This window comes from Lepidochelys kempii, chromosome 3 (assembly GCF_965140285.1).
Source record: "Lepidochelys kempii isolate rLepKem1 chromosome 3, rLepKem1.hap1, whole genome shotgun sequence".
Classification (NCBI taxonomy): domain Eukaryota; kingdom Metazoa; phylum Chordata; order Testudines; family Cheloniidae; genus Lepidochelys; species Lepidochelys kempii.
Window position 1 is genome coordinate 105,347,102 of NC_136382.1, and position 18,608 is coordinate 105,365,709.

Genomic DNA, 18,608 nt, shown 5'->3' on the forward strand with positions numbered 1-18,608 from the left:
CCTCCCATGTATATCAGCCTGGAACTTAGAGCAGTCAAACCAAATGAACACAAGCTCACTACATTTTAGAACTTTATTATAACAGAGTAAAAATACTATGGGAGGGGTAAAAAGGGCAAACTGCTTGTAACGTCTTTCTGGTTCAATGAACAGAAGAATTCTGAGGACTCTACTGGAAGAGAGCTTGGTCATAAGCATGGGCAGATTTTTTCCCAGTGTAGTCCGGAGGGTGGGGGGGAAGAGGAGTGGCTCCTCCCCCTCCGGGTCTGTGGGCAGCCAGTCCACCCCACTACATTTCCAGGGATCGCCTGACATGGGGAATCAGCAGGGCCAGGGGAGACTTGAGCTTAGGCCTGTTGTCAGGGCCGAACACCACACACAGTTACGGTGTCCCCGCCCCGGTCAGGACGGGGCAGCAAAGAGTCTCGGGCTCAGACCTGTACACAGGCTGGGCAGCAAACAGTCGGGTCTCCTAGCTCTGGCAGAGGGCCGACAAGTGCAGGCTTCTTCCCTAAGTGAGGGGGAGACTGCCACCCACGGATTGGGGTGGCGGGGGGGACGGACAGGGAAACAGGCCCACCCACTCCACTGTGTCCTGGCCCAGGGCCCTAGCAGCGGCAGAGCGGTCTGCCACTGGGTCAGCGGGGATCCTGACCGCAACATGCTGACTTGCTTGCCGTCAGCGTTGCAGCCAGACAGGGGTCGGCCACCCTTGGGCCTCTTTCCAACTGCCCTTCAGGGTGTACCTGGCTCTGTAGAGGGTCATCCTGGTTGTCGGGGAAGAAGACCTCTGTCAGTGCTTGAAGCTCCTCCAGGCTCGGATCCATAAATGGCCCTAGTGGTCCTGGCCAGTCCTCGGCTCCCTTGGGGTCTGCAGTGGCCTTCCAGCCTGGGAGCCCACAGGAGACGTCTGGCTCCACCGGTGGCTGCCTCCCAACTGAGTTCTCCGGCACAGCTTTTGTACTTCTGGTCCCGCCCACTGACTTCCCATGGGAGGGTTGAGCATGGCCTGGCTCTGTCCACCAGGGTTCAATGAGGGGCGTTTCCCCATCTGGGTCTGTGGGCAGCCAATCCGCCCCACTACACCCTCCATTCAGTGAGAGCCCCGTTAGAAGATTATCACAGGCATACCTTTTTCAAATCAATATCACAGCTGTCATCTCTGGTGAGCTTCTTTTCTTATGTCAGTTGCCAAGGATGAAATCAATTAAAGTATTGCCTTTTTAAAAAAAAAAAAAAAAATACAGCAAGCAGACAAATATTACAAACCTTCTCTTTGGGGATTGATTTAAAATCATCAGACTCAAGGCAGGGTTATCAGTCAGTGCAGAGCACGCGGAAAACAAGATAATATCATCCACCTACATAGGCAAAACTGGAATCTAGATCCTCTCATCCAGTGTATCACTGGAAATTCCCAGGCTCTGGGCGCCTCTTCATTCCCACACCTATCCAATAAAAGGCATCCTACAAAGGAATTCTGTGGTCCCTTTTGGGAAAATCTGGACATCTATCCCATAGTGCCTTAAATGGGGATAAAGTGCCTAGAAAACATACACCCAAAACAGACAGATAGCAAGACAGCAAGACAGAACAGGGAGCAAGACAGAGAATCGGGGTGAAGGAGAACCAGCCAAACTAGTTACAGGCATGGTTAAGGGTCCCCATTTTACACTGCAAAAATAATATGCCAAAATTGCTTTAAGAAGACAACCATCTGCCAGCACAGACTGACCGTAAGGGAAAACAACTGTAACATTTTCACTCACAGCATTAACCATGTTGTACATTGACATTAAACATGTTTACAGTCAACCATGTCACTAACTTGTTACATACGCATTTAAAAGGTGTAGTATTGACAGGACTTAATGTAACAAATTCACAAACCGTACTCAATTCAAACTGATGCACTATATTCCTATTCATAATGCCATTAGCCTACAACACAGCACAAGTAGCCTTAATAGTGAAGACACTTAAAAAAATTAAAATATTTTTATAAATTGGAAATAGTAGAAGTAGAACATTATCTCAATAAAATATTACTGATAAGTCTGATTTAATAAAGCTGTTCACTAGGTTGTCTATACAATCACATAATCTTATCATTGTTACTTTTGTGTTCCCTCCCCTTCCTCTTGCTTATTAAACCTAGTTGTTATATATTGTCATAAAATCAGAAGAAAGGACCATGTGTTACAATAGGTTTTTGAAGTGCCTAGCATCCTGATCAGCGTCTGTAGGCACTGTTGTAATATAAAACAACAATTATGATGATGCACCAGTATATGTAACAATGTTAACTTCATTTAAACAACTTTGGTATTAAATATAAATATCTGATAGGAATCAATGGTATTTTTCTATTAAACCCACATGCCCTTGCTCCACTCAAGAAATTCTGTCTTGCAGTAACCAGTGGTGATAAAATATTATTGAGTGAGAAGAAAAAACTTCCATCTTTTTGACTAATGGGAATACCACTGACAAGAGTTCAGATGTACTCTGAATAGATTTAAATAAGCAATGAGTTAACTCACTTCTGAAAGTCAAAGTCCTGAAAATACAGCAGTTTCGTGAACCAAGTCTCCATTCTTTGAATTAGAATATTTTAACTGAAGAATCAGAGAACACTGTCATTCATTTAAATTGGACTAAATGATCTAACATCCACTAAAATATGTATTTTGCAGAGAGGGGGACAAATAATGAGATAGTACATTTTAAAGAAAAATAGTGTGTTTCTTTAGAAAGCAAATTTAGAATGAGAAAGAGAACGAGACTCAGCTCTTCTTTGTTGGGATTGAAATAATATTCATGAATTCTTATTTCTTGTCCTAACATCTCTTGTCTCATAAATAAGACTCTGGATACAGTTTATACTGTAAATTGTCAATATCAACATATAGGCCTGAACCACAGTACATAAAATATTGCCAATGATATTTATTTTTTAAACGAATAGGTCTAGCAGTTGAGTAAATATTTACATACAAGAAAATAAAGAACTATCATCATCCTGATCAGTTTGATTGTATATTTATTCCTTTACTTTACCCATCTGTTTCTTGCTGTAAATTATTAGAGGCAAGGACCATGAAGGTTTTAGGTACTATTCCAACCTAAGTAATAACAAGGCAGGCTTTTCACCTTCAAAATTATAAAGGTGCTACCAATAATAAACCAGAAGTCTAGAACTGGTTATTCTGTTTCAAGGGGGTTAAACCTGGCACAGTGCACAATTCAAATGGACAAACAAAGGTCAAAACAGAAAAAAAACCAAGCTCTATACCGCCTTCTGACTCTGCTTATGCACACACCAGTGCAAAATATATATGAATTTAAGAAGCAGGAATCTGATCAGTGGGCCCTCTGAGAATTCAAGGACACTGAGTACTAGATTATTATTCCTTGTTTTTGTACATCAAGTTAAACATTTTTTAAAACTGAAGTACACATAGTATACAATGCTGTGATTAAACAAACTTAAAAAAACATCAATGAAACCCCCAATGTGTAACATTAACAATAATATATATATAAGATTACTGTCAGTCAAATAATTTTTATTCATACAGGGCCTGATTCAGCTCCCACTGACATCAATGGAAGTCCTTCTATTGACTTCAAAGAGTGCTGTCTTGGTTCAGTAAAGAAAGAGGCACTAGCATGTGGATTGAGAATGAAGCTGCAAGCCTGAAATAATAAAAGCAAATTATTATTACCACTACTAATCCTGACACTAACACCACTTCCCTCCATGACCTTGGGCACTACAATTAACCTCTTCTACCCCAGTTCCCCCAGTTGTAAAAGGAGGATAATGTTGACCTACCTACTTTGTAGTGGATTAAACGTATGCAAAACACTTTGAAAACAACTATGTGTACAAAGCCCTTTTACAGAAATGAGAACATACTTCAGAAGGAATCTTAATGTGCCAAAATCAAATTAAAGTTTCTCCATCACATTACCACACAGATAAGATCATATAAATGAAATCCTATGAATGACTTAGCCGTCTGTTCATTGCTATCACCAACTCAGCAGTTGACTTAGCCTAGTGCATGAATAATTAGAGAGAAACCCTTTAAGCCAATTAGAACTGTTGGGTAGGTGGCAGCATTTCTCAGAGGGATAGGACACATGGTTTTAAAAAAAAGAAAACGTGGAGGTAAAACGCTGATGACTACTTCTTCCTTTACTCATAGCTCTCACTTTGGCTAACAAACTTAAGCACCAATCCTGAGACTACTTATGCATGTCAGTAACTTTACTCAGGTGAATAGCTGCACATAGAAAACAGAACTACTCCTGTGAATACCATTCCCAGCATTGCCAATCCAGAGCATTCACAAAACATAAACCAGGCCCCCCCAAAAGCCTGAGATTAGCTTTAAAGATAATACATTTTGGGGTTGTGTTGTTTGCCTTCTGGTATTGGAGCCTTTAGGATTCATGTTTTCAAGCTTTTCCCAACAACCATGTGGGCTTGAAACTTACTTTTTAATTTATTTTTAATGAGAGCTGAGATTCTCCTGTAATAACATGACTCAAGGAGCGAGGGCTTTAAGAAAACACCAAATATCACAAGACTTGCAATAAAATTGCTAGAGTTGGCATGTGTTTGTGGGATTCAGTTCTTAGTGAATTTGACAAATGCATCTTTGGGTCCTATCATTTTACACCCGTAAACAGATAGTGTGTGTGCGTGCAACCTCTTTTTTCAAATTCTCCTAGGAGGTTGGTTCTCTAGCTTTATAAAGGTCAAGGATTCTGAGAATCTCTCTTCCCTGGAGAAGATGAGGGTGTGCAAGGAGTACTGTTACCTAAGCTCTAACTCAGTGATGGGCAACCTGCGGCCGGTCAGGGTAATCCCGCAGGAGGGCCGCGAGACTGTGTTTATACTGACCGTCCACAGGCACGGCTGCCCGCAGCTCCCATTGGCCGGAAACAGCAAACCACAGCCACTGACAGGCTGCGTGCAGCCCCTGGGCTGCAGATTGCCCACCACTGCTCTAACTACGTGCTTAGGCTTGCATTTTTTATTCATTTTCATTTATATTTTTCAAGTGGAAAGGAAAATATGTTTTTTAAAGATCAGTAGTGCCTGCTTAATTGAGGCAGTTATTACAATGATCAGATTTAATTACATTTTCAGCAACAAATAATTTTCAGCTTTAAAGCAACTAAACTCCTTCATACGCATTTCCTGTTTTCTTGTATAATCCATCAATCTGTGCTCAGAAATATATAAATTATATTAAAATGTCTGCCTGAGGTACTCTGAAATTAATGCAAACTATGATTTTTTTATTTCAAGAAATAATTTATAGTTTCACATTGAAAATGGAGGTATTCTTCAATACAGACTGTGTGCATGCAGCTTCAATTATGTTAACAAGGTTATCTTTCTATACTAGCATTGAAGGAAGGAAGTACACAAACCAATTGTCCATGCCTCACCTGACAGAGATATTATTTTTCAAAAACTGCAGAGCTTTTAAACCCTAGTTTAAAAGAAAACTGTGGTAAGAGGGAGAACATGAGTAGTAGCATGCCCTGCATTATACAATATATACCTAAAATAGTCTCTTACTTTTCCCCAGCGGATGGTCCTTGCATTAACAATTATTGACCAAGAGAAGACACTGATGAACGGGGTTGTCCACCTTCTCCCCCCACCCCCAAAAAAAGGGAGGGGGAGGAGGGGAGGGGGGAGAGGTTCCTTAAATCCAGGTTAAAAAAATCTATTACATTTAATCCAGAATTTATTTTATGAAAAAGCCATGTCACATAAGTAGTTATAGAAAATAATACACGTGAATTGCAGATGAACTTGAAGCTCAATGTTAAAGTATTCAGAACTAGAGTTTTGGTTCAGCCCATTGTAAACATGAGGCCAACTGAGTAGTTTGGAGCCAGATCTGAAATCCAGAATTTCAAAATTGGGTGTAGTTTGATCCACTGTTTTGATCAGAAATGAGCTCAAGTCAAAACTCTTAATCAAAAAGCCCTACACAGATAAATCAACAAACCGTGCCTCAGGTGAAGGAAAAATGACAGCAACTTGAATTAGTTCCCAAATAAAATGGTAGAAAGCTCTCATAATGGGGATATAGTTGACACATTTAAAAATAAATACATTAACAAAACTGAAAAGAGCGGGGGAGAAAAAAAATGAGTGTAATCTCTTCTGCATAATCACTCTTCATAGCAAATGACCGGTTAGTTTCAATGTTTAAAATATCTTTGCTGTATCAAGTCTGTCCTACATTAGTACTAAAGGCACCATAGTCACGCTGCATTGCTTTTGGTGATTAAGTTTGTAAATCACTTCAGCAACCTTTCGCTCTATTGGGTTGGGTTTAGTCTTCACACCTCTGGTGCAAGATTAAAGAACACACACACACACAAAAAGCCTTGTCTGAGTTATTTTTGTGAATAATTACATACCAATATTCTGGACTCCTACAGACCCTCAACAGAGAAAGTGCATGAGATCCTCCTAGTGGTGGAATAATGAGAAGCTTGGATACAGAGCAAGAGATACTTTACTGAGAGGAACAGCTAGCACCAAAAAAAGAGTTTTCATTCAGATTCTTATACTACTTGTGATATTCAGGATCCAAACACCCCACGGGGAAAACATGGGCTCTGAACCCCAAGGAATAAGTAATTAAATCAACTGATTGTATACGATATTATTGTACTACTGTATAAAAGCGTACTGAGTAAGGTATCGCATAAAAAAATTGTGACATGTTGCTCATGAGTATCAATGTATGACGTATGGATGGATGGTGTGTAAAGAGTTCTCCGTGTGTGCTGGAAATATCTTCCTAAAATATGTTTGGGGGGCAGACTTGATAAACAGTGAAAGTACATTTACAAATAAGATAAACAAAGCATTCACGCTAAAAGCAGCTGAAGAAACAGCTTGGTGAGCACACCGGGGGACACTGCAAACTCTGGCCCCCAGGAGGTCTTCCTGGCTCTTGAGACAAAGACAATAGACTTTGGGAAATATAAGGGGAGTAAATATACATTTTAGTGACCCATCACTAAGGGGACAGAGGAGACAGCACCCTCTGAATCTGTGAATGCTGGATCCTCCTGCCTGAACGGCTGGAGACGTGCTAGCTTGATTTAAGTGAGAAAGCAGTTTAGGCAAAGAAGGTAGGTTAGGACACTAGAAAGCATGTTTTATTTTGTTGGTAACTTTTTCTCTTGCTTAGTATCATTAAAATCTGTTCTTTATTAATAAACTTATTCTTTGTTTTACTAAGAACCATCTCAGGGCTGTTATATTGAAGTAAAGTGTGAGTCCACAGCAAAACCAGCAGGCTGGTTATCTCTTTGGAGGTACCAAACGTAATAATTTTTTATGAGTGGACAGTGAGAGGGTCTGGACTCTGGCAAACTCAGAACTGGGGTTCACTGGTTGTCATGCAAGGCAAAGTTAAGACTTGCAGGGTCTCAAGGAGTTTGCTGGAGATGTGATGTGGCTTGGAGCGGACACACAGTTTGATCTCCAGCAAAGCTCACTCAAACACACTGGCTTACAATTCTGGGTGACCTGAAGAGAGTGTCACAATCCTATAGGATGTATTAAGGGGTTCAATGTTCCCCACAATGCAGAATATCTCCTATTACAGTAAATAGGATTTACCTGTGCAGACAGAAGGGAAAATCAGATTCCCAAAATAGAATGCAAATCCGAGTGTTATAACACAAGCTATCTATCAAAATATTTTAACTAGCAAATAAATGAAGCCTAGGAAGGAACCATATATAAATCAGGTACATTTTAGGAGTACATCCACTGGATTTTTTTTCTCAAAATAATAGGACAATATATGTTTTAAAAGAGTCTCAAACTGAACTATCATACCAAATTAAATCACAATATTTTTTTCACACTGTAACAGCATAAACAACGGACTAGACTTCACACCAAGCTTAACAGAGGGAAAATTTAAATGGTTTGCTTTACCAAGCTAGCAAGGAACACTTACCCAAATTAACAAAACGAGTTTATAGTTTTTAACAGAAGACAGGACACGTTAGAATAAAGCAGTTACATCTAAAACATTTTCACTGCAAGATCAGAGATTTAAACATAATTCCAATAGCATCTCATTTGCCTCAGCCATAAGGAGCACCATTCTCCTGCCTCTATCAACGTGCAGCCAAAATTTAGCACCTGATTAAATAGCAGCTGGCTAAGCAGAACCCAGACAAAAATGAGGTGGCTGCTGGCAGGAAGAGGGAGGTGCTTCTGAAAATGTCATCTTTGACACCCCCAACTAGTGAGGGGCTCTCCTCTCGGACTGATATGCTGGTCTGCAGCACTGTTCCTCTTGGATTTCTTAATGGTATTATATGCCCAAATACCGATGGCAACCATTTTTTTTTTTTCAAATGAACAATTTTATCTAATACTGGCCAGAAGACTGTGCCCCATTTTACCCATCCCACACCTGGCCATCCATGGTGAGCCATATTATCTTCAACCTCATGCTCGGTTATAGCAATTCATATCTAGGAACGAAGCCATTCACCCAGAAACAGCTCCCAAAGTTCAGCAGCCCATCTGCTTAACAGAACAGGGCACTATGATCTCATCACCCCTTTCAAAGTCTCTGTCCTGATATTGAAAGCCCACCCCGCAGGACTGGCCCTAGCTACCTGAGGATTGCACCCCCCTCCACAACAACTACTTTTTACCAAAACATTAAAACTGTCAAGCAATAGGGGGAGTCCCTTGAGCACAAGAGACAGAACCGTCACAGGAGCTGGACGTAGACTATGGAATTTGGCTTTCAAAACTAAATGAAAACTAGTTTATTTGACTCCGCTTCCCCTGAATAAATTCTTCTCTCTCACACACTCTCTCTCTCTCAAAACACCCTATATACTAACAGAGCTATTTTTCCTATGGGTTGGGATAGAAGGAAAGGAGATTATATTATTTTTAAATACTCGGGAAGCACTCAGATACCATGAAGAGTGGGACCTACTCGTACATGGATTATAAACAGCTTAATTGCTGAAGTTTAACTCAGACACTTCACACATGAATAAGTTGTGGATGAACTTCGACACTCCAAGCAAGTTTAAGGATCAACCTTTATAGCAAGGAAAGCAAAAAGATTTGCTTATTATTTATAAATGATGTTTAAATGGATAAAATGCAAATAAAATACAATATGAAACAACAGTAAATTGAATCATCAGAAATACCCTGGGGAACAAACTCACATGATTTAAATATCATTTAAAAGCTGTAAGTAATTTGCACTCATAATGTATGTTTATTTTTAAAATACTTTATCTGAAGTTTGTTTTCATAAATACCTAGAGGAAAAATTAGTTTTAACAACAATAATGATGCAGTGAAAATCTTGTGTCAACAACCTTAGACTTCATTTTAAAATTAAGAATTTTCTTTTAACTCATTCTTCAAAAAAGAAAAAATTGCCCAGAGGGGTTCTCTGCGTGTGTGTGTGCATGTGTGTGTGGAGCACAGGTAATCGGGTTATGTTTGTTTGCTTCTTTGTTTCGTTTTTTGCTTTTACACACAGAAGCCTTAACTAATACTTGCCCTTTCAGAAGCTGAACTTCAGAGTGATGACTGTAAGTCTATGATAATAAACCAAAATTCTAAACAGAGACACCACCCTATTACCTTTACAAAAGGAAAAAGGATAGGTCTCAATGATATTTGCATGGGTATGTCCACTTTGCTTATTTACAATCACGTCACCATACCATTACATAAAATATTTGTTTAAAATTTCAATCAACAAGCAACAGTATGTCCTATTTGTACACGGTTTTAAGCAAAACCTTCACTTCAATATTTGAGAAACTTAGCCATATCCTAAGGGTAAGGTGAATACAAACTTTGTAAGAGAGAAGTGGAATCATGGTCTGGAGGGGGAAAAATAAGGAAGGATTTAATCAGTTCAGTTCAATATATACCACCCTGAACATGCCAAAGAGACAACCCCTTTCCTGCATCTGATTGTAAGCCACCTCTGTGCCTAAAGCAACAACAGCAGTTGATCTGATTATGTAAACCAAACTCCCCTGTCCTCCTCACTCCTAAACCAAAATAGAACAGTTTTTAAATGCTCTTAGGGTGGATATACCTCCTTACAGGAGATACCCTAATCAGTATAAAGCCAACTTTCCACCTCCCTCTGCACAAAGCATAGAGTTGACAAATTAAGGAAAGAATATCAACATTTAATTAATCACAGATTTTTAAGACCAGATTGGAACCAATATGATCATGCAGTCTGACCTCCTGTATAATACAGGCCATAGACCCTCACCCTCTAATAATTGCATCAAATCCATAACTTCTGATGGAGCTAGACCACCTCTTAGAAAGACATCCAATCTTGATTTAAAGATTTCATTCAACTGATGAAAAAACCATCACTTCTTCCTTCAGTAAGTTGTTCCAGTGGTTAATTACCCTCATAGTAAAAAATAATAATAAATAATAATAATAATAATAATAATAAAAAGCCTTATTTCTAGAGTAGACTGAATTTGTCCAGTTTCAGTTTCCAGCCCTTGGACCTTATTATGCCTTTGTCTGATAGATTAAAGAGCCCTCTGCTATCAGAATCTTCTCCACATGTAGGTTCTTAAGGACTGCGTTCAAACCCCTCCAATCCTCCCAGATAAACTAAATATTCTGAGGACCTTTAGTATCTCACTGTAAGACAGGTTTTTCACATTTCAAATGATATTGTAGCTCTTTGCTGAATCCTTTGCAATTTGTGGCCATCCTTAATGTGTTGACTCTGAAAATGGATGCAGTATTCCAATAATGGTCTGACTCATGTTTCCCCATTTCCACTCAATATTCCTGTAGTTGCACATTCAAGGATCATGTCAGCTCTCTTAGCTACCAAATCACACTAGGGGCTCACGTGCAGTATTTATGTTATTGCATCCGTAACTAACTAAACTTTTGTGGGAATTTGCTATATTTTAATATTAAATGTTTTATCTTATTCTAAAACACCCAAAGGCATTAATCCACATTATGGAACAGTGGTCTGCAAATTTCAGATACACTGGTTTTGGATTTTAGCAATAGAAATAGCATCTTTAAACAATACACACAGGTATATGTACAGCAATCACCTCTAAAAACAGGATTGCAACTAGGCACTTTACTACATTGAAATACCTTTAGTGTGGTATTGCATGTATATGTTTAGGGTGAGAAATGCTGCAAATATCACAGTAAATTTAACTACTGCCAATTGTAATCTCTAATTTTAATGGCATCCACTGCATTCACATAGGTACTTTTGAACAGAAAGTATTCCATTTAAATTAAACACACACTCTGCAGCGCCCTATGCTAGGAGGTGGGAGTTAAGCCGCAATGAACATTTCGAGTTGAGCAATGAATCCCTAAAAATACAGGGCTAGAATAAAAACACCTGCCACCCAACTGCAGTGATACGAGCTGATGCCACTTTCATTAAAAGAGGGACAAGTGCGTCTAAATTGGCTCAGAGTCTGACCCTGACCTCGAGAAGCAGGAAATGATCACCTTAACTACACAAACATCCTGCCTAATTACTGCAAGCGGGTGATTGCAGGCTGCTGTGGGTCCGTCTTTCCATCCGCTGGTGCGATGAGCCCTGCCCTGCCGGGGCTAGGATCCCTAGACACGGAGCGATCAGATCGATTCCCCTCCCCAAAGGGGGCTGTTGGCGGGAGATTTTTAAGGAGTTTTGCAAGGGTTGGTGTGATTGATTCCACCCCCTCCAGCCCGGGGGACCCTTCCTCCTCCCGGGGCCGGATCCCACCCTCGCTACAAAGCCTCCCCTGAAGTCGGGGGGCAGCAGGAGGGGGCCGAGCGGGGCATGCTGCGCACCTGTTGCGGCAGGAGGAGGACGACGACGACGCCGGACACCGAGACCAGGCCGTGCCCCAGGCCCTGCGGGAGGAGGCTGCAGCCCCGAGGCACCGTCTCTCCCCGCCTGCCCAGCCTAGCGCCGCCCGCCGCAGCTTTCAGGGACCCTTCGCTGCCCGCGGAGCAGCCGGATTCTCTCCCGGGGAAGGCGGCAGCCGGCCCCAGCCCAGGGCTCCGCTCGCCGCCTGCAGCGCCCGGGATTACTGGGGGGGGGGGGGGTCTTACCTGCAGGGCCCCGGCGGGGAGCATCGCCGCTGCTGCCGCCTCCGGCCGCCTGTGCCTCCGCCATGTCTCCTCGGTGAGCTCAGCCGCCCCGCCCCGCCCCGCCCCGCGGGAGCCGCCGCCGCCGCCGCCGCCGCCTCAGGCGCCTGCAGGTGAGCGCGCCACGCAGCAGGCGGGAGGGGCCGCCCCGCGGCAGCGCCACCTCGCGGGCAGGTGCGGCAGGGCGCTGGGGACAAGCCCGCCTCAGGCCCGGGCGGGTGGGGTCAGGGGCTAGGCAGGGCTCGACCTGCCACCCTACTGCAGGGGGGAGCGGCCCCCAGGCCGGTGGGGGGCTGGGTGCCGGCGTCGCTCTTAGGGCACGACTGCTGGCCGCGTGATCGCCACCCCCCTCCCCCCGGGGCTGCGGGCTCCGCGCATAGCCCACGGGCTTGGCAGGGAAGTCGCTGGAAGGAAGGATCCAGTGGCCGGCTTGGGAGACCCGATTCAGACTTTGCGCTGATCGTGCCTGGTGATTTGCATTTCTTTCCTGAAGGCCTCCTGAGCCTGGTTCGGTTCCGTGTATGGGGTTGGGCGGGGGGCTGTCCCGTGGCAGTACGAGGTGGTTTCTAAGACCTCGGGCCCAAGCTGCACACACGGGTTCCTTGATCAAAGAAAGAACATTGACTTGCACCTAGAAGAGACTAGGAAGTTAATGCAGCTGACTAAAAACTACTGTGACATGCTCAGTATTGCTTAACACCACTAAGCAGCTGGGTATTCATCTTGAGTTAGATGTAACATCCCAGTGGTCTTGAATGTCCTTAACAGACCACATCGACATGTGTCTTCAGATTCTGTCCCTTCCTGGGGGGTTGGCCTATTCACAATATAAACCACATCCTAAGCTTGCTTTCCAGCTGTGGCTCTTCCAAGAGCTTCTCTCTCAGACCTCTTCCAGTCCCCAAAGATTTATAATCTGGTTGAAGGTAACTTTATTCAGGAGGCGAGGCATCATGTCTAGGGAGTAAGGGTGGGAGCCACAAACAGCTAAGTGCCTAAACCTCAGACTTAGGCACCTAAGTCCCAGTTTTGGCTCCACTGTGATCTACGAAACTGCCATTGAATGCTGTAGACATTGGCACCTAAGTTTTCAGGGTACAAGTTTCCTCAGCACCTACATGTCTGTTTCTGGTCATGTGCATTGCTACCTCCCTCTAGGTGTACAGATGTTTATCTCCTGCCTAAGTCCCAGGGTGAATCACAAACCGGGGAAGATAGGCATTGGGGCACCTATCCCACCTGCAGGGCCTGATGGGGTAGGCACTCTGAGCACACCTATTGGAATGGGTCCCATTCAAAATCCTGGTGCTGATGGTGCTCTTACCCACAGGGCCAGCTCTAGGTTTTTTGCTGCCCCAAGCAAAAAAATTTTCACCCCAAGCTCCGAGAGCTTGCTTTCCTGGTGCCTAGAGTCGGTCCTGCCTACCCACCTGGTAACTTTCAGCTCAGTGGTTAGTGCACTCACCTGGGATGTGGGGAGATCCTGGTTCAAATCCTGTTTCTCAAGCGGAGGCTTCGAACACTAAACTACTGGGTATTTTGATGTGGGGCTTCTTCGGTCTCTCCTGTGGCACAATGACTAAGTATTTATCCACAGTGGAACCGTCCTTGGTTGGGAGCGGAGGAAGAGAATGCACCCACCTGGGAGGTGGACGACCCAACAGCTTCAACAGCATAGCCTGAGAGAGCCCCACATCAGACTATCCTATAGCTCAGTGGTTAGAGTCCTTTCCTGAGTGGTGGGTGACCCCGCTGCACCTATCTCAGTTCCGCAAGAAAAACCTAAGCTGCCTGACTCCAGGTAGTGGGTTCCCTTCAGTGAGATCCCTAAGCAGAGTTAGGTGTCTGTCTCCAATAGGGGGCAGTGCTTAGTATACATCCCCCTCCTTAGCATCTCCCACTGGCTAACTTAGGCAGACAGCTGCCTACTGTGTTGACTTTTGTAGATCACATTCTTAGGAACAAGAACAGGAGTACTTGTGGCACCTTAGAGACTAACAAATTTATTTGAGCATAAGCTTTCGTGAGCTACAGCCCACTTCATCTCTCCCCATGCATTGTATAGGGAGCTAGGTGCCTAACTTGGCTTTGTGGATCATAGTGTTGTTCCCGTGATTTTCTAGGTACCTGAAAGTTAGGGAGCTTGACACTCAGCTAGGGTGACCAGATACCAAGTGTGGAAAAAAAGTGTGTGTGTGTGTGTGTGGGGGGGAAATAGGCGCCTATATAAAACAAAGTCCCGAATATTGGGGCTGTCCCTATAAAATTGGGATATCTAGTCACCCTACACTCAGCATTGCAATGCCTAAGTCCCTTCATAGATCCCACCCTAATTACCAGGAATCTTAATGCAGAGTTTTAGCTTCTGAGCCTATACAAGGTCTTAGTGCTTACACCTTTTTAAAGGAGTAGATTGCAATAATTTAATCTGGAGGTCACAAAAGCATGGATAGATTTAGTGTTGTACCATTCTGAGAGATCTAGACAGCTGTAAATGTGCGGGGGAGGAGAAGGCACCATAGATTGCAGAAGCAGTCAGGGATTCCAAAGCACACCCAAACTGGGAAGATTTTGCTCAACTACCTGGAATGGAAGGTCCTTATACTTTCCTCTCTCCACTCTGTCAGTGGGGACAGTAATATCTCCAGAATAGAGATCTCTCCCTACTACTCAAGTGGAGAGAAATCTCTCACACATGCACACAAACACACGTGCACACACAGTTCTCCTGCCACTGACACAAATGATGAAATAAAAACATAAATCATCTTCACAACAAAGAGCCATCATACATAACAGCAAAATGTCATTTAATCAGTACCAAAATTCTCCTAGCCCTTTACTCATATCTTCATCTAACAACTTGTTAATTTCCTCATCCTTTTACTATATGAAGGCGAAGCTACTTATGAGAAGCTTCAAATAAAAGAAACAGACTCAAATGAGTGGACTATGAACCATTACTGTACTTTGACTCCAGTTTAAGTTAAGAGGAACAACCGGGTGTTGACACAGCTGTCAACAAATTGGGACAGATATTATCCTGGCTTCCGGAAAAAAGATTAATCATTATATATGATAGTTGAGATAAAAATATTGAATCACAATTGGAGAGAAAATATGGGTCAAATCCTGGCTCCACTGATGTTTAATGGCAAAACTCCCATTGACTTCAGCAGAGCCAGGATTTCATCCAATGTGTATTTAACATTATCAAAAATTTGTTAGGAATTTCTTAATGCTATATTAAGAATTTGTAGAATTCCTTGTGTATATGAAAGACACTGACACTTTACAATATAAAGTTGTGTTGTACACATTCAAGGGCTATAACTTTGGAAATAAGTTGCTATAATTATATGCATTCCTCTTCTCTCCAGAGAGTACAGTGGTAGTGAACCTGGCTAACTGGTTCACTCTCAACATATGGGCCTGCAGTCAAGTAAATTAGTACTGTTCCCAAATGCAGTGACCAGTACTCACTCATATTTCTTGTGGTGAACTGCAAAGGCCTACTATAAAGATACTCTCTGGGGCATGCAGGGATGAGGGGCATGCAGTTTGAGGTCCCAACTGTTAGGGAGACCACCTCTCTCCTAATGTACTGCCAAGACCAGTTGGGACCCTTCTCATCCTCCAGTTTATTACCATAAACTATGTTTTAAAAGTACTGATAAAGGAAATAAGGTAATGAAATTACACAGCGCTGCCTGAAAAAAGTCTAAATCAGAGGTTTCCCAACCATAATCAGTGGAGAACTGGCTATTCATTGATTGCCATATTGTTGTCATCTTACTTCCAGCAGGCGAATTAAATTAAGACAGTTGAAAAAAAGAAATTTTCCTAATTTTACTTTTCCACAGAAACAATTGTTGTAGTTCCCTCAGGGACAATATATGTTGCTTTTGTCCTTGCACAACATATCCTCTGCAACTGATCTTTGCACTGTTTAACTTGGAATTTCTAACTAATTCTGCCTTCTGCTGTTGTAGTATTGTAAACTGCTTAAAATTAACTGTGTAGCTCCAAACATAGCAGCAATTCAGTGATGGATTGAGTTTCCCCAGATGTATACATTTATAAATATGTTTGTAAAGCCCTTTGGCACGAAAATGCTGCTGTATATAAAGTATTTCATGTACTTTTTGTGGTGCAGAGGGACTTCTTTGATTGATTTTTTTCAGTCAGCATAGACAACCTAGAAATGAGTTTGCTGCTGTCCAGACAGATATGCACTGATATATTTATAAGGCAGTTTGTTACTTTATGTTTAGAATAAGTAGAGAAATTATTCCATTTCCTTTGAAAAAAAATCTGTGATCCATCACTAAGCCTTCAAATGTCAAGGCATAAGCCATGCATTAACTACTTAGGGTTTGGTGAAGTTCCCTTCTATTCAGCTTATTCCACAATTGTGCACTGTAAGGTTTCTAGCAACAGCCTCAAAAGCATCTAGTATTGGGAGTAGTGGGACCACTGGTCAGGTCCACTATAGCAATTCCTATGTTCCAAAACGTCAGTGGAGAAATATTGTCCATTTTCATGATTTATGGGAAAGATACATAATCAAAAGGCTTTCAGAACAGAATAAATGCCCTCAAATGATTTTACAACTAACAGTTTGTGACCAGGAAGCTGAAAGTCCACTTCTTACAGACTATAGCTAGTCAAGCTGTTTATTAAACCAGCTGGAGCACTAGGTGAAGAGTTTTTTCTGTCCTGGAAAAATGTGGATGCTGAAATTAGACTTAGTATGTGGGAAAACTGAATGAGTTTGTAATACATTGTTTACCAAGACCGAAGCACAGTAACTCTAAACTTCAAGTCACTTTAATATGAGAAGGTTTTCTTAATATTCAGCCTAAATTTTCCATGTAGTTTTCTCCCATTACTCCTCGCTATACCGCATGGATCACATTTTGAACTATTATTTTTAGAAGCTCTTAAATAAGGAAAGTATCAAAATTATATTCTTAGATTCTTTATTTTTAAGAATGTATGTTTGTATGTCACAATAGATAGCTTTAGAACAAGCTAACATTACTATGGTTCAGGCATATACAACTGGTACAGTTCAGTAGTACATAAACAAGTCGAAAACAGATGTGCTGTAGACCAGGGAACTTAAGTTACCAAAAATAAACAATATTAAAATTTATATAGGGCAGTAAGTAAAAACAATTACTTTTAGGTTCTGCACACTAAAAGAAAAAAAATGTAATCTTTACATGATAATTGAAATTATGAAGTTCTACTACCGATTATTATGGTATATAACAAAGAAGAATAAACTTGAAAGGTTGTCACATTTTGGTTTTGTTCCAGTGATGCACAATCACATGAAATCTTACATAGGTTTTGTGTAAAATTACCACCTGGTTACTTTATCTACAACAGATTTTAAGATTAAAAAAAAAGCTTCCAAGTAAAATCATTTAAAACTAAAATAATGTAAAAGGGTGTTTACAGACTCCTTAGGGATTGTTGGTGTAAATGCAGTCAAGAGCTGCAGTGTTTTTAACATTGGTAAACAAATACTGGATTAAAGTGCAACACTCTCTCTGACAGCAAACCTGCTCTATGCTGTAGAAAATCTCTAAATCTCTGCAGAGAAGTAGAAACTGATTTAGCCAGCATCAAGCATGTTTCTCTCGAAAGTCACTGATGGCCTTCCAGAGCGTACATAGCATCCCTCCTCTGTAAAAGAAAAATCATTAAGATGCTTAGCTTAAAAAAACTAGTCTCCACTTCCATAGTATCCTGATTCAGGTACACTTCAATTCAAGCCATCATGCAGTGGTCGTAATACATTGATTGCACTTATTAAACATGGTAAAAACTCAGAGAAATCAAATGTGAAATACTAAAACACAAAATTAAAACAAATGTGAGTAGCATTTTTGGTTGTAATACAAACTAAAAGAACTTCTCTAAAGCTCACAGAAGTCAATACAAAGACTCCCAGTTGACTTCAATGGACTTTAAATAAGACCATAAGCATGGTCTACAAATATGTATTTCAACTGAATTGAATGGGAGTTTTGGCTGAATTAGTAACTGGATCCAATATACTTAAAAGTTAACACCCAAAAATTATCCATAAGTGGCAGCTTTAATTTAAATCCACTTTTTCTATATGATCCAAATAGTCAAGGATTGAGTCTGATCACAGGCCAGCGCTAAACTGGTGAATCTCTGTTGATGTCAGTGGAATTACTCCTTATTGACATTGGTAGAAAGGCATGACTGTCCTCCCATTGAAATCAATGATAAAATTAATGTAGGATTAATCACTAAATGAAGAGAATCAGGCCCTCCTTGTTCAAAGTAGACTAAGCTAATTTGAACATAACTAGCAAATGTTACATACTGTCCTAATTAATATAATGAA

General features: G+C 41.5%; 2 protein-coding genes across 6 annotated transcripts in view; both read right to left on the bottom strand.

Moving 5' to 3' along the window:
* MAP7 (microtubule associated protein 7) overlaps positions 1 to 12,289 on the bottom strand; it is a 201,140-nt gene extending 188,851 nt beyond the window's left edge. The window contains exon 1 of one of the 2 annotated variants that reach the window (XM_073337417.2): positions 12,182 to 12,289. In XM_073337417.2, coding sequence (XP_073193518.1) covers positions 12,182 to 12,245 — 64 coding nt within the window. In that variant the 5' untranslated portion in view covers positions 12,246 to 12,289. Of the gene's footprint in view, positions 1 to 10,346; positions 10,386 to 12,181 lie in introns of those variants that run through there. The other variant, XM_073337418.2, reaches the window with a different exon arrangement.
* A 4,893-nt stretch (positions 12,290 to 17,182) lies between these two features.
* The window catches only part of MAP3K5 (mitogen-activated protein kinase kinase kinase 5), a 156,532-nt gene continuing 155,106 nt past the window's right edge, over positions 17,183 to 18,608 (bottom strand). For all 4 annotated transcript variants that reach the window (XM_073337411.2, XM_073337413.2, XM_073337414.2 and 1 more), the window contains one exon: positions 17,183 to 17,914. In XM_073337411.2, the coding sequence (XP_073193512.1) occupies positions 17,854 to 17,914 (61 nt within the window). In that variant the 3' untranslated portion in view covers positions 17,183 to 17,853. The remainder of the gene's footprint in view (positions 17,915 to 18,608) is intronic.